The 15841-nt window shown below is 34.5% G+C and overlaps 1 protein-coding gene across 1 annotated transcript in view; it reads left to right on the top strand.

The window, feature by feature from the left end:
- The window catches only part of FIG4 (FIG4 phosphoinositide 5-phosphatase), a 61387-nt gene that overhangs the window by 15318 nt on the left and 30228 nt on the right, over positions 1 to 15841 (top strand). The window contains exons 7-14 of the mRNA XM_026043970.1: positions 2250 to 2378; positions 3920 to 4020; positions 4446 to 4608; positions 5506 to 5603; positions 8367 to 8500; positions 10411 to 10527; positions 11966 to 12011; positions 13545 to 13693. Of these exons, the coding sequence (XP_025899755.1) occupies positions 2250 to 2378; positions 3920 to 4020; positions 4446 to 4608; positions 5506 to 5603; positions 8367 to 8500; positions 10411 to 10527; positions 11966 to 12011; positions 13545 to 13693 (937 nt within the window). The remainder of the gene's footprint in view (positions 1 to 2249; positions 2379 to 3919; positions 4021 to 4445; positions 4609 to 5505; positions 5604 to 8366; positions 8501 to 10410; positions 10528 to 11965; positions 12012 to 13544; positions 13694 to 15841) is intronic.

Below are 15841 nucleotides of genomic sequence, written 5' to 3'. Positions count from 1 at the left end.
AAGAGTACATTTATAATATATTACACTGAAGTTTGCTGTTGAGAAACATTCAGTTATTCTGTATTGATCAGTAGCTTTATAGCCTTATAGTCTGATACGGTTAATAAAAGATTACATAAGGCACCAATTACAAATATTAGAATGTGAACAATGCAGTTTCTGCAGGTGATTAATCATTGTTTTCGTACTTTACATTGCAACTCAGGGAGATAATTGAGCATGCTGTCATTTTTCAGCAATTGATTTTCCAACGGATTAATAAGAATCCTGATAGGAGTTAATTAACAACAAAATTGGAAGCAACAACTAGTTTTCTACTATCAATAAATCTTGTTTTGTTTCATGTTGGAAAATATTGATGACAAAGAATTTTTATGAATTTAGAATTAATTTTATTTAGTAAGCACTATCAGGAAGGCTAAGAAAAATTACTGATTTCAGTTGAAAACTGCAACCTTTCACTTTGCATCTGATATGCTCAGAAGATTGTCAGGATGACCAAAACTCTCTCCCTTATATGTTGCCCTTCCAAAAATAAGCCCCCTCCATAACTCTTCAGGTTGTATTCCATTTTATTGAAATAGATCTTTTTAGTTTTTACTGTTCAGTGATTTGTTCTGATTTTTGAAATGCACTATCAGCAAAAATTGCCTTGTATTTTTTGACTGTTATTGTTTATGTGACACCACTTTCTTACCATGTTTAACTACAGAATATCTGAAATAAGTGTTACCTTTGATTCAATTTAATGAATACATTGCTGTGAAAGTGATCCCAAGCAGCTGTGGAGATACAATTGAGCTTCTTATGACAGTATAGAACACAGTTTCTTTTGAGTACATAGATACATATTATAGATCAAGTCTGAATGTTGCATTCACCATCAATGAGAGACTTCCTCGTTAGATTGACTTGACTTTTTGAAGGGCCAATTATAATAATCTTAATATGAGACTAGATTCATTAGACTCGTTAGAGCAGGCATATATTCTTTACTGCTTTCTGCTCAGCTACACAAAGAAGTCATTTAATAAGTGCTGGGTTCTCAATTCTTGCTCATCCTTTTGGCATGCACTCACCTTGTATATGGTTTGGTTCCTGTGCTGCTTCCATTCCTGTCAGGCAGATTTCCTTCCCTGGCTGCATGTACTGTTGGACCATGCTCGTTTCTCTCATTTATACTGGTGCTGTGGCCATTCATATGTCAGAACATGTGCAAAAAAAAAGTGCTATTAATTGTTCAGGAAGAATCAGGCTGAACTTAATGCATCAAAGCAATGCTGGGAATGAGGAAGACAAAATTGCTCAGAAATCTTTTGTGGCTAAATTCCGCTGAAAGTATGCACTCCGTCACCGTGCTGGTTACAAAACCTTGATTTTTCTCTGGGCTTTCAGTAAGCTTGGGTGACTAGGTAGTAAGAGTTCATTTTCAGTCTTTTAGGGGAATTCATCTTTTCCTCTAAGCAGACCATTTGGCTGCAGTGATTGGCATATTTACTGCTATTATATAACTTTCACTGTCAGAAATGTAGTTTGAAAAAAGCGCAAAAAAAATTCTAACTGGTAAAGAATTTAGTTTTTGTCCTGTTTCTTCTCAGTTGCCCTCACTAGTTTTTAGTGCCAGTTGATCCTAATTTTTAAAACAGGTAAAGAATTGGGTTCTAGATATATATCAAAAATGTATTTTTAATTTAGAGACTGCAGAAATTGTTTTTTCTTATGTCAGTGCAAATGAAGAAAACCTGTGTATATGACACGGGAAGRGTAAATACTTTTGGAAGAGATGTCAAAGTTATACATGATCTTCAAGAGAATATCTGGTAAATCCAGATGCAGAATTAAAAAGCTCTGTAAAGTCTTCCTTTGAGAGTATCTTTTCCTTTCGTTTRGATTCACAACTTGTATTCTTTTCTGTACAATCAAATCTTGCTGCTCCCATGTAGAGGTCTCTTCAGTGCTGGTAGTATGAGAAACTTCTGCAAAGTCTACTATGACCATACATTAAGGGTACACAAATAGTCTGTTGACTGGCAATTGTAAAAAAATATAAAACTCGTTAAATTCTGGATTTTGGCATGTGGTTGAAGATGTTTGTGTTTGACAAACTTCAGGGATAAAGGCAAATGACATGCTCACCTGTAGCCAAGGGAAATCAAAATTAAGGTCAAATGACCGGAGTTTAAAAATAATCCGGTACAATTAAGATTGTCTTTAACTGCTAATGCGTTTTTATTGTGACAATTTCCTAGGTGTATTGGGGATTTGCAGCAAGCCTTACGAAAAGTATGTGTGGAATGCCAAGCTTCTGGAGGTAGTAAAAAATACTGTTCACCGTGACTGGCTGCTCTATATTATCCATGGCTTCTGTGGGCAATCAAGTATCCTTCTGCTGTTGTAAAAAGTGTTGGTTTATCAACTAAGAAATTGGAACATCTCAAATTATTAAAAAATTTTGTTATTATGTGAATAATCTTTCTTGTTATGTAATTTTTTTTTTTTGCTTTTTATTTTTTTTTTTTTCATTAACTTGACAGGCTTTATGACCAAAGAATAAAGTTAGCATCTTGTAATSTGGCCTTTGCCTGTGTAGGTTGGATTATCATTGAGACACTTCATAAGGGTGGGTATCAGTAATAGAGAATCTGAGAGGAYTTAAGGTTCAGCTGCATTTTTACATATTTTGGAGGAAGGCGAAAAAACGTGAACAAACAGAAGTGAATGGCTAAAGTTCTCTTACTAAAAAATAAAAATAGTAAAAAAAAAAATCAGAAATCCTTGCCTTTACATTTCTGCAGAAAATGATAAGATTTCATGATTTCTATGTGAAAAGGGTTAAGAATATAATAGAATATTTCTAATTTTTTTAATATAAACTAGACCTATATATTTTGTAGTACTAGGAGAAAAGATCCAAATACATCTCATTACAAAGAAATGCCATCTCAGCATCTTAGTTAGTCTCATGTATTACAGAGGCACTATTATTTAATCACCAACAGCATCATGTTAATTCAACAGCCTGTCACCCAAAAAAAAAAAAGTGTCAGGAAATACAGAATACAGTTATGAATTTAAGCTTTAGGGGTGGTCTTACAAAATTCAGTTTTGCCTTTCCTTGCTTGCCAAGTTGCTAGGCATTGGTTTCCTCCCAGGCAGGAAGTTAGGCCTGTTTTTTTGTGTACTGCTGTTGGATCTCTGGTATTACTTAAAGTGACGGCTGTGGATCTGGTAACTGGTATTTTGCTTGCAGAAGCCTTTTAATTGACTTAATACTCTTTGTATTAGATATGTGATGAAAAGATGTGTCTTTCCCGCTTTCTTGTGCCTCCCTTATGCTTAGGACGATGTACAAGGTGGCAAAGTCACCTTAGACTATCTTACAGTTTTGATAGATAAATAACTTTAAAGAAAGCACCCACTGCTTCTGTGGTAGCTTGTCTTTGTCTTACGGTTGTTGTTATTGTTGCTGAAGCGGTTTCAACTCATCTGTCTTCTTCAGACGGGTAACTACAGGAGGTCCAATGTAATTGATCTGAAAATAGATGCTCCCAAGATTTTAACACAGTATTTTCCAAAGCAGTATTGTGGCCTTAGTTGAGTCTTGTACCTATTTCACCTCATTTTTTTACTGTACAAAATGGAAATATTTCTCTTCCTTGTGTTGTGAAAAATATTTGATATATTGTAATGTCAGTTCCATTGTCAAAGCTCTTTAAAAGTGACTGTTGAAAAGGGAATTGCACTTTCCCAACTGTAAAAGGAATTTGGCAATGCTGTTCATCTCTTGAAGACATTTGAGTAAAACTGTTGTTTCATTTTGATGCTACCTTTCTTCATTTTTTTTTTAGAATTTATGTTTGCATAAATTAAATGAAGGAAAAAATGCGTATTGCTTATAAACCTTAAYTTCCCTTTCAAGAACTGCTCATTTATGGTCGTCCAATATATGTCACCTTGATAGCCAGAAGATCAAGCAAATTTGCAGGAACACGATTTCTGAAACGAGGGTCAAACTGTGAGGTAAATAAAAGGCGATTTCATTTGGGGGGCACATTTGTTTTGCTTTATTCAAACCATACTGAAAACTTGATAACTGACCAAGGACCTGAAATGTTTTAGAGGGTTTTTAGGGCTTTGCTTGTAAATTATGTTATTGGATACTATTATCGTGACTATGATTATTTCTAAGAGCAGTAAGGTAACTGGAAGATTTTTTGTTGTTGCTTTTAGAAATATTGATAARATTTTTTAAATAGAGTAGAAAAAATCTGTTTAACTCTAGTTAGGGACAAATGGAATCYAGCCATGAGTAGTGTTGTCCCTACCATGGTTTGGTACCTGGCAGGTTAACTGTACCCTGGTTGTTGTTACCATTCAGTTCTCCGTAATGCAAACAACTATGAAATGTATTGTCCATATCATTTGTTTATTTCTGGTTGTTTTAGGGGGATGTTGCTAATGAAGTAGAAACCGAACAGATACTCTATGATGCTTCAGTTATGTCATTCGCTGCGGGGAGCTATTCTTCCTATGTGCAGGTTCGAGGATCTGTCCCCCTTTACTGGTCTCAAGATATTTCAACTATGATGCCTAAGCCACCCATAACGTGTAGGTAAAAGTGATATTTTCTGCTAGCTTGTGGTTAGCACTGTATCCTAGTGAAAATTCTGAGAGAATAAGTGAAGATTGAACTTGCCAAATTGAAAGAATTGTCTGTGCATTTGTTCTTTGGGAATCTATAATTCAAGGTAAGCCAGTGTTCTTTATAATAAACATGATGGCATATAAACATTTGCCCATAGAAACTGGTGCATTTGATGAAATTGAATAGAAAAAATAGTCATCATATTAGACTTCATATTCAACAATGGAATACAAAAAGCTTGTTAAAAAGTTCTCTTTATTTGTACGTATTATCTTATATACAGCTCCTTATGTTTGCCAGAAAGTATTATGTATTTTTAACCTATTGAACTTGAAGGAAAAAGTCTACTCTAAATTTAATGGGGTCAGTGATCCACAAATTAATTGCATGCTCAACATTTGGGGCATATGTATATGTTACTGATTTGTAATTTGTAACAGTTCAAGTTAAATTCCACTGCAAATTAGAACAAAATAAAAATTGATAAAGTAAAACAAAATGAAGTACTGCTAATCCTCAAAAATATATTTTTTAAAAACCCAAATTTTTAAATAAATAAATAAATATGTTGTATGTTTGGAGCAAAACAGTGTTCCTAGCCTTTGTTTAGCCACAAGTACATTTTGTTACTGGCATCATCACAAAGCAGAAGGATATCTTCTTGCTCTTCTTAATTACTGAAATGGACATTTAATTTTTTTTTTAAGCAGCTTTATATGAAAGGAAGAATATATAGAATTATAATTATAATTATCAGAGAATTGGCAAATATTTGCAAACAGTATTTTAAGGAAAATTGATTAAAGCTGTTCTGAGATTCTCTGGACATCTTTTTGAATKGTCTGTTATGTTTGTTGCAGTGGACCAGGCAGATCCTTTTGCACATGTTGCTGCTCTTCACTTTGACCAAATGCTTCAGCGATTCGGCTCTCCCATAATTATTTTGAATCTTGTGAAGGTACAGAATTTTGAATACATTCTATATGTTTCCTGAATTTAAATATAACAGTAATTTATGTAGAGCCTCTATATGTTAGGTTGTACCCTGAGCTCATAGAAAGAAAATCTGCCATCTGTGATTTTGTAAGTCTCATCCTACACATATATATACATAAATTGGTAGCTGCTTCTACTACAGCCCCACAAAAAAAGAATAGCTGCCAATTTTTAAAGATTTATTGCAATAAATTTTCACTGTTTTTTTTTTCTTGCTGTTGCTGCTCAGATAGGAGAATGTCCAAATAAATTCACTAAATATAATTTAACACAAAACATGCTAAAATAGTATGATTCCATGAAAAGCAATGGTTGGAGACAGCAATGATGGATTTTGCTCTTTGAAATATTACAATAAAAACTTAGGTTTTGTGTTTTTGCTCTGTCTGGTAGAACCATTTATGTGGAGGAAGATGAAAGTGAAGCATCTAGGGCTACGTAGGAGCAGTGCCAGCAGCAATGGACTGGTCGGAGGAGCTACTTCATTGGTGCAGTAATTCAGTTAGCTGCTGTGGTGCAGAGTCAGCTTCTCAGTGGCCCAGTAATTGTTGGGATTCACTTTTTTCTTTTTTTTTTTTCCTTTTCTTTTTATCTTTAAACTTCCCTCCTGTTCCACTCATTTTATGTGGTAACATCTCAGGCAGGCAGGTCTGACCTTGCCAGGGCAGAGGATGTTAATAGGACTGCAAGAAAGGTCTCCAGCCCCTTGGCATCTAGCCTGTGTGTGTGTGTGTATGTATATATATGTACTTAAATACATATATACACATAATACTTAAATACATATATATACATAATACTTAAATACATATATATACCTATATCTGTTTATCTGTGTGTGTATATATATATAWATAWWCTGAAAATCTGAATGCAGTGTCAGAATAACAGGTTAATGCGGTTTCTAGCTTTGTAGCAAATGAAATAATGTTTATAGAAAATGATTTATTTTGACATTTGGGCACATCAGCAAATTGTCTAGGTTCTTTTTATTTCTGGAGTTTCTATTTTGTTTTGGTATTTTTTTCATTTAATATTTGAGTTTAGTATTTCTTTAGTAAAGTTTAGTATTTTTTATTGCAGTTTTTTATTAGTGAACTATTTTAACATACAGGTTTRATATAATATTTTATTTTACTTTGAGTTGTATTTTATAATTCTTTTTAGTCTTTTAAAAGTATTTGTCATTCTGTTTATCATGTGGTAGAACTGTGTGCAGTTGAAAAAAGGACCTTTTATATACATGTAGAATAGTTCCTGATATAAAAAATGGAGATATATACAAAAGGAAGGCTTTAAAAACTCTTAACGCTTTAATAAATGGTAAATATAACTGATCTTCTATTTCTAGCAGCTCYTCTGTTTGGGATTGCTTGTAAGACTGTCCAAGAGGATGTGAAATCAACTTCAGAYAGGATCTGTTGACAAGCAAATGATTTTGTCTCTTACTTACTTACAGTCCTTGCTTTCAAAGGCCCTTGTTAGTGTGAGCCTAGGCTCACATAATCTCAACACGTGACTCATTATGTGCTTTTATTCATAGGCCTTTTTATACAGTGGCTGAAAATGCATCTCTGGTTGTTTAATATTAGCATGCTAAAATTAATGTTCCTTTATCACTTCATGTACCACTTCAAAAGAAAAAAAAAAGAAAAGAAAAACAAAGAGAGAAATAAATGCSAAGAGTTTCTGGGTTTCTATCTCCAGTACTTTTGTTAGTTGATTTCTTAAAGACTGATCAAGCACAAATTCATTTCCCACTTCACATGTCTGTCCTAACGACTTGGTAAATAGTAATGAATGTTTTGGATTGGATTGGATATATTGAATTTCCTTTTATTTATTCCTAGCTACTTTTATGTATTTTAAAACAGCTTTTGTAATATAGGCTCAGTATAGGTTGTAATTTGGATTAAGTTGCAAGAAAAGCCATATCGATACATGAAGTAACTCACCATATGGCATATTCGTAGAATGGGAATATAAGTCAAATTTTAAAAGAAATCCTTGCAAAGCTGTTGTTCTCCTTTTCCCATCAATAATGAAGAAAGTTTTGCCTRGATCCATGACCCTGTAAGGCAAGGCCCTGCAGAGTGGGAGCCCTGCACAGACTGAGAATATACTAATACAGCAATTGTGAGTCTACTCTATATCAGGAACATTGTGTATGGCACTAGTTAATGGCCCATTTGTTGTTTTTTATTAATGGACAAAATGTTTSCTAGATATTCTCAAGTTTTTTCCAGTTTAAGGAATTCTAGAAGAGCTTCTGAAAGAGATATTTAGTTTAGAAGCTCCAAAAGCTCCATCATCATTCAGCTCCTTTTTTTTTCTTCTTATTTAAACCTTGTTGTTTTCCCCAAAAATTATTGAGGAAAAAAGTGAAATAACTTTCTAAACAAAATTGCAAAAATGCGTAAAATATTCCCACCTTCTGATTTTAGTCCAGTTAATTTTTTGGTGCTAATATTTGTGATTAAATATTTTGTCTAATTCTGAAAATAAGTTTTCTGAAAATTTTGTGCACTACTTGAACATAAAAGGTTGGTTTTGTCTATGCATTGTTTTCACGTCATCTGTACAAAACAGAAAACACTGACATCTAGGTGAAAGTCTGTAAAAACTTTTACACACATTTACTCATTTTATGTATATTTAAGCATGCACATTATATAAACATGTTAATAAAAATAATAGCATTAACCTGCTTTTCTTTTTGTTTTAGGAACGTGAAAAAAGAAAGCATGAAAGGATTCTTAGCGAAGAACTTGTTGCTGCTGTGACATACCTCAACCAGTTTTTACCCCCAGAGCATGCAATTATATATATTCCTTGGGACATGGCCAAATATACAAAAAGGTAGAAAAGATCTTGGTCATTCTAGTGCTTTTAGGCATAGCTGGAAATGTCTGAATTCTGCTGAGTGTATCTCTTTTCAGTTGAGTGTAGTTTAAGAGAGATGAGAGAATTTTATTGAGGTCTATATATGCAGAATGAAACTGAAGTTTTCTGGAGGTTGTTTTATACTTAAGGATTTGCTTTCATTCCAACTTGGAGTTCCAAGGCCTGAAAACTTTGAAATGCTCTGCCAATGGGAAAACGGACACCAAAAAAGCCAACAGCATTCTCTTTTATTTTGAATTAGTAAAAGCAATACATTTTAGGGTTTTTTTTTATCTTGAAAATATTTTGACTTACGAAATTTTGGAAATCAAGAGTTTTCCTATCAATCTTTTTGCTTATCTCCTCCATCATGAAAGAAGGCATTATAAGACATTTACATTTTTACACAAGTATGTGCCTTAAAAGAAAAAGGGAAATACATGTTTAGTGAATTTTTATTCTAAGAGTTTGAATAGTAGAACAATGTACTAGTAATATCATATTAAAAGTATGAATATTTTCCTAAATGTAGAGATATTTGCAAGGAATTAACTTGTTATATTTGTAGGTCTGGATAACTACTTCTAAGGAATCTACAGCCCAGATATAAAAATTTTCTGGTGCCCTGTGCCACATGCTCTAGGTGTGCCTGCTTGAGCAGGGAGGTTGGACTAGATGATCTCAAGAGGTCCCTTCCAACCTTGAATATTCTGTGATTCTGTGATATATCCACTATATTTTTAATGTCAAAAATTCAACCGTACGGTATCTRGCACTAAACTAGTCTGAGCAAAATAATGGAAAAACTGGTATAATTTAAAGGCCAAGAACATCATTAATGTTGGTTGATAAGATTAGATGGAAAAAAATTGCAAGAGAACATATGTTATTTGAGATTAGAAGTGTGATTGATAGAAATGGTTTTGTTTTGAAGTTTGACTTGGTTTCACACTATTTCTTTTTTTTCCTAAAGATGGCATTGTACATAGATAGGCATATGTTCAATTGTTTAYATTATGGTTAAATAACAAATCTTAAAATAAGGCTAACTTTTCTTCTAGAAAACATAKCCAATGCAAGTTAATGAATTCAGTGTAGATGGAAGTTGATTGAAACATAACGATCCATCGTATATAGGAAATGATATTAAGTGATCAAAAGATGCCCCTTCTTAAGCATAAAGACTTAATCTTGTTTGAAGCTCTCTTAAATATTTTTATACCTGCATTAGGGCAGATGAGTATATGAAGACACATAGATGACTAAAGTCTTTATGCAGGCTAGAGAGATGTAAAAATGGAAGATAATGTTAATCTTAACATTAAGCTTAAAAAGCACAGATTAAAAAAAAAGAACATTATTACTTGAAAAGTAAACATTGCATTGAAACCTTTGAAAATGAAATTAATTGTAAACAGAAGTTACTCTCCATCAATGGGTTGATGCCCTTATCTGAGCAGGAAGGGTGGGACAACGTAAAGGCAACTCTCTTAAACAAACACTACTGAGCAAAGCAGCACCTTGCAAATAAAGTGAGGGCGTATAACTTAACCTAAGGATATATCCTTATCTGTCATAKTCTTACTTTGCAAAGCAGAAGAACTTCAGCAGAGGAAAAACTAGCATGGTATGAAAATCAAGGAGAATTAGAATTCTGTAGTCTTTTTCTGGTTTGTGATTTTTTTATTAATAAGTAAATAAAATGGCTCAGAGATTGTCAGTCTCTGCTTTCYAAGCATATATCAATTCCAAAAACTATAGATACAATACCTGATAAATAAACCAGTGATGTGTTTGATTAAATGATTTATTAAATGAGTTCATCTTTCTAAGTACTGAAAATTGAGTATTAATGTATATTTTGTGTTTATTTTTTTTCCCTTCAGCAAACTTTGCAATGTGCTTGACAGACTGAATGTGATTGCAGAAAGTGTAGTAAAGAAAACAGGATTTTTTGTAAATCGACCCGATTCTTACTGCAGTATCTTGCGGCCAGATGAAAAGTATGTATAATTTTATATACCTATAATGAATAGCATCTCTAGCTTGGAGTTTTTCCTGGAATGTTTAATGTCTATGGCATCATTTCTTATTTTAAGACTTAAAATAATATATTAAAAAAATGTAATTCATTATTAAACTGTAGCTAAAAGATTGCAGTCAGAAGTAAATGCTAGGAAAAAAATAATACTGCATGTAATTATGCTGCTGTTATTTATAATGCATACAAAGTGTAGAATTTAATGAGTGGTTTCTTTTAAGGCATACTAATAAAATACCTTTCATCTAGATGTTGCCAGCTTCAGTAATTTCCAATAAATTTTATGGTATTTACTCATACAAAATGGAAACCTTTTTTTTTCCCCCTTGGAAAAATACAAGCTGTATTTCTTTAGACTGCTGCAGAAAGACAATGATTTAATAAGCTGAATTCTCTCAAGTCTTAAAAAGGTAGACAAAAAGTGCTCAGAAGCAGAATACCTTCCAAATGAAAAGTTACAGAATTTTTGGTTCCAGCTTTCAGCCTAGGGATCCAGTCTATCTCTAATGTTCTTATTCTTCCTCCAGAGCATTTTGTGCCTGTTTCACCTAACTTTATTTGGAAATAAACAGAACTAAAACTTGCAGAGACTCTTTTCGAGCTATTTCTTAGAGCTATTCCCTGCCATGCAGTACAACAAACATGGTGCTTGCCAGCCAGCATGAACTGGAATGATACGCCCAGGAAGTGCTGTGCTGTTTAGAGAAGGTCTTGTGGGTGTCAAAGCACTATATGGGCTTGTCACAGCAGTGCTCCAAGCACGTAAGTTAACCCTGCCAACTTGAGAAACTTCAGTAGTTTGGGAGTTGCTTGCACTGAGCATTGTTCCCTTCAAAATGCCATTCATTTCTGATTCATGTTTTCTGCCCCTCAAGGATGGTTATGACCTTTATAGAATTGTGAGAACTGTAAATACATTGTAAATAGCCTATATGCCTCGAATATGAGGCATATATGGTATGAAAGGGCATCTTAAATCAACCAGCTTGTGCCCCAGCATATATTATTATTGTGCCTCCAGCTTCCAGTCACTGGCACTGTACCTGCTTCAGTTTTTGTGTCCTCAAAACCCAGTCTGGCGGGGCTTGTAGAGCTTGCAGCCTGTTCTGTGGGTGAGAAGAAAATATTTTACATGGCCCTTCAGAATTGTTTGAGTTTGTGCCTTTGAATACTTCTACTSCTAGGCTAGATTTTTGGAAGTGCAATTTAAATACCTCATCTTACTACTGCATAGACTTTCACTGCTTTCTGCTATTATATTTCTGCAAATTTTGCTTTGTGGTGGGTTTTTAATTCTCTTGCGTTTTTAGTGAGCAGAACAATATGTGGCAGGATCTGTGGGGTTTTTTTTCTTCCACTTTTTAAATGATCTGTATGTAATCCTTGTGTTTCTATTTCAGGTGGAATGAATTGGGAGGTTGTGTTGTTTCCACTGGTCGCTTGCAGGTATTGAAATAATAAGCTTCACTAATTCATAGTGGCACTGGCACATATGAGCACTGCCAAAGCAACAAAGAACATTTTCACCCAAATACCTGATTGCTGATTCAGCAGATGACCCTCAGGTTAATATTTTTTTGCAGCATAAACAGCATTATTAAATGCACCCCAGAAACCCAATTGCGAAGTAGGGATTCAAGTTTTTAGATGGTACCAGAAAACGTTATGCTGCTGGAGTAGTGTTTTTGCTGGAGACAGCCTGAGAAATGCTCCTATTTTAAACTTGTTTCCATTGCTACTAGTCTGTAGTGCTACCAGTGTAGTGGGAGTTWAACAGCAGCATTTTAGCTGACTATATAATACATCAGTGTCAACTATGTTAGACACAGGAGGTGGGGAATAAACATAACTAATTCCAGTGACRTATTCTTACAGGAAAATGTGTGACTAAAAGGCATCTCACCTCTACTAGTTATTTTGATTTTTGCAATTTCCATCATTAAAAGAGAATATGACTAGAAATACTGCTTTCTTTAAGATTAGAAAAGAGCAGGAGGATGAAGTGTARTGGAATGAATTTATTTTGTCATGATTATGTACTTTGAACAAGTGGCGTATTCTTGAGAAGCATGAATTGCTTTTTGACTTGCCATTCATAATTTTGTTATGTAAATTAGAAGGCATGTGTCCATTCCTGTGCTAACTGACCATGGGGATATGTTCTTTATGGGCAGATAAACAACTGAGTAGACATAATTTTAAAATGTTTTGAAATGAAGTAGTATGTGACTGTTAGCTGGATTTTAATGTTAGTCTTACAGGTTTACCTGTATTAAGTATCCGTTGTCTTCATCTGTCTATCAACCCAAATATCTGAAGTGGTCACTGTACATATATTATGTAAGCACTTTGTCTCATCTTGGAACAGACGTCTTGTGAGTCACGCCCAAAAAGTGCTTCTTTACTAAAACAATAAAAGGAGTTTAAATGACTGACTCCAATGGAGCCATATATATTTGGTCAGAAGAATCCCCCCTGCTGCTACACTATGCTATGCGCTGTTATATTAGAGTGYTCATAATTTTCTTTCAGCTGTTCAGATTGTAAAAGAGCAGCCTCTTTCTCTGTGCATTACTGAACTGAAGGATGATGGCAGAAGCAGCATTAGAGAATATGTGCATAATTGTGATCCTAAACAAAATGTTCGTGTGTGTTGCCCAAGATACGGAAAACTTAAAATATCAGTACCATAACAATAGAACCACAGCAATGCAGCAGCACATTTGAGTGAACTAAAAGAGAAATTCAGTTTTTGTGATGATAAAAGCAAGATTATTCAGAAAATAGGCCTTAAAGCTGTCTAATGTAGATTACTGGAACATGAGAATATCTTTGCTCAAGACTCTAAATTGATGTAAAAATCCATATTTGAAATTTGGCAAAGCTTTGGGAGTCTTGGCATAATGGGGGAAAATGAATCATGAATGTAATAACTTGTTAATTAAAATAATCATCAATTTATTTGGATTTCTTTGTCAGACTGGTGTTCTCCGAACCAACTGTGTGGACTGTTTGGATCGCACTAACACAGCCCAGTTTATGGTGGGAAAATGTGCTTTGGCTTACCAACTCTATTCCCTGGGGCTGATTGATAAACCCAACCTGCAATTTGATACAGATGCTGTTAGGTAAGATATTTTAATAAAGCACGGCAAGAATATATTTGAATTTTCTGACCAGAGATTTAAGAGAAGTATTTATAGAAGAAAGTATAATTTTTTCTTTTGGAAGGTTTAAACTAAAACTATTTTAAAAGTTTTGAAAGTTTCCCCTTTAAATAAATCAAACTGACATGTGCTGTAAAAGACAGTCTTTAAAACTTCAAGCAAAATAAAACTGAGATGACTATATGCTTTTATGCAGATTGCCAAATATATATTTGTGTAGAAGTACATCTTCCCTTGCTATTTCCTGCTTCTCCTTCAGAAAAATATGGTGCTTTTCTTATGTATTGAGGAAAAATTTTCAGCACAGCTGTTCTCAAATCTCTTACCAAGCACACTTTGAGCAGCTTCAAACTATATTAAGAAACACCTGTAGCTTTTAAATTAAAATGGCATGGGAAAAATAAAATCTCTAAGCTACTTAAATTGTGAATGTGCTTCAAACTTTMAGCGCTTCCAGCACTTGCTTGGTGCCAGGAGCAGGAATGTGCTGCAGAAGGGATTTCACTGGAGGGGGTCCAGGCTTGGCCACCTCTTCTGTACTCACTTGCTGCAGCATGCTCTACATTACCACTTACTTGAGTGCATCAGGCTGCATTGCACTGTCTTTCCCTAGGCTTCACTGCCTCTCCCCTTCCCATCTCTATTTCAGGACCCCTTACTTCCTCCATTGCTTCTGTTGCAGTAGCCACATTTCCCCTCCACCTTCTCTCTCTGTTCTGTATTCTGCAGCAYGCCTAAATTTCCACCTGCTGTATAACCATACCTATTAAAATTATGGTAGCGACTTTCTCCCTGATTTTCCTGATACCATATTTCTCATGATGTCTCTGAAACGTAGCTAGTAGCCTGGCTTAAAAGCATAGTTTTTTTTCTGGACGTATTTGACATTGCATTTTCCATTGCATTAGGTGTCTGCCTCTCTGAAACTTATTTTGTCATCTATTGAAAGACTCATTTCTGAATTACTGCATTCAGGAGTATTAAAAAWTCCTGCCTCATATTTTAACATCTTTTGAAGATAGATATGTGCTGTACTTCACCTCGCCATTGGGCAGTCTTTCATTTGAACRTACTGCATCCTCAATCCCCAGTGTTCTCTTATTTTAAGTACCTGCTTCCTCCATATGCTGCCAGTTCAYTGATTCTTCTCTAACTAACCAAAGAGGTCTCTAGTAGACAGTCTTACTTAATCTAAGAAATGTTTCTGAACAACCTTAGCTTTTCATTCTTCAGTCTGGTGAGATTGGTCATCTTACAGACTTCGTTGTGCTGGGCCATTTCTGCAAGCTGCATTTCTTAGTACTCCCATTAAAGTGGTTGTGCTATTAAGGGCAAGCTTTTGTAGCTTTGAAACTTTATAGAAAAAGACTGCATTAGCTAGTTGAGTACTTTTCAACTCAACTCAACTTTTCAACTCAAGTACTCGACTACAGTTGAGTAGTTGACTACTTTTCTCTTTGTGGAAGCCCCATTTGCCTTGCGTCTCTAATAGTTTGTGGAGACGTCAGGTTAATTTGTTTATTCAGATCTTTTCCACAGCAAGTTAATCAACATCAGTTATGAATTAAAAATTGTCTGCTTGCTGTGAACCTCTATCAGAAGGTCATTCACCAGTTCCCTGTAGCTGAGTGGGAAGGTTCTGAGACGTAACATCCCGCTTCCTGCCAGTCATTGCCTTGAACCATTTTTTTCAGTTCCACAGTAGCAAGAATTTCTCTCTTTTCTCTATTACTTAAAAATAAATAGATAAATGAATTGGTGAATTCTTCTGCGTGGCATTATGAGCTCTGAACAACTTGTTTGAAGGCATTTTTTTTTTACATGTCACTAAGCATATGCCTCTTCCTAATAATCATCTTCATCTTGTACTTGATATTGGGTAGATTTCTATTTTGTTTAAATGAACATCAATTTACTGCTCAGAAAAGTATTCTTCCTTCAGAACATTTTGAGGCTTCATTCAAATGCTTGATGAGTTGCTTAGGCAGTACTTAGGCAGTCTCTGTTGGAAACTTTCTTAAGGATTATGCCCTTGGTGGTGGTAGTTTCTTCTTTTTTCCCACCTCTTTTCCATTCCTTAGGGATTTCCTTCTCAAGTGTTGCAGTCTA

This window comes from Nothoprocta perdicaria, unplaced genomic scaffold (genome assembly GCF_003342845.1).
Source record: "Nothoprocta perdicaria isolate Ctin4 unplaced genomic scaffold, notPer1 scaffold_343, whole genome shotgun sequence".
Lineage (NCBI taxonomy): Eukaryota > Metazoa > Chordata > Aves > Tinamiformes > Tinamidae > Nothoprocta > Nothoprocta perdicaria.
The sequence above is the reverse complement of the archived record's forward strand: the minus strand, read 5'-3'. Positions and strand labels throughout refer to the sequence as shown.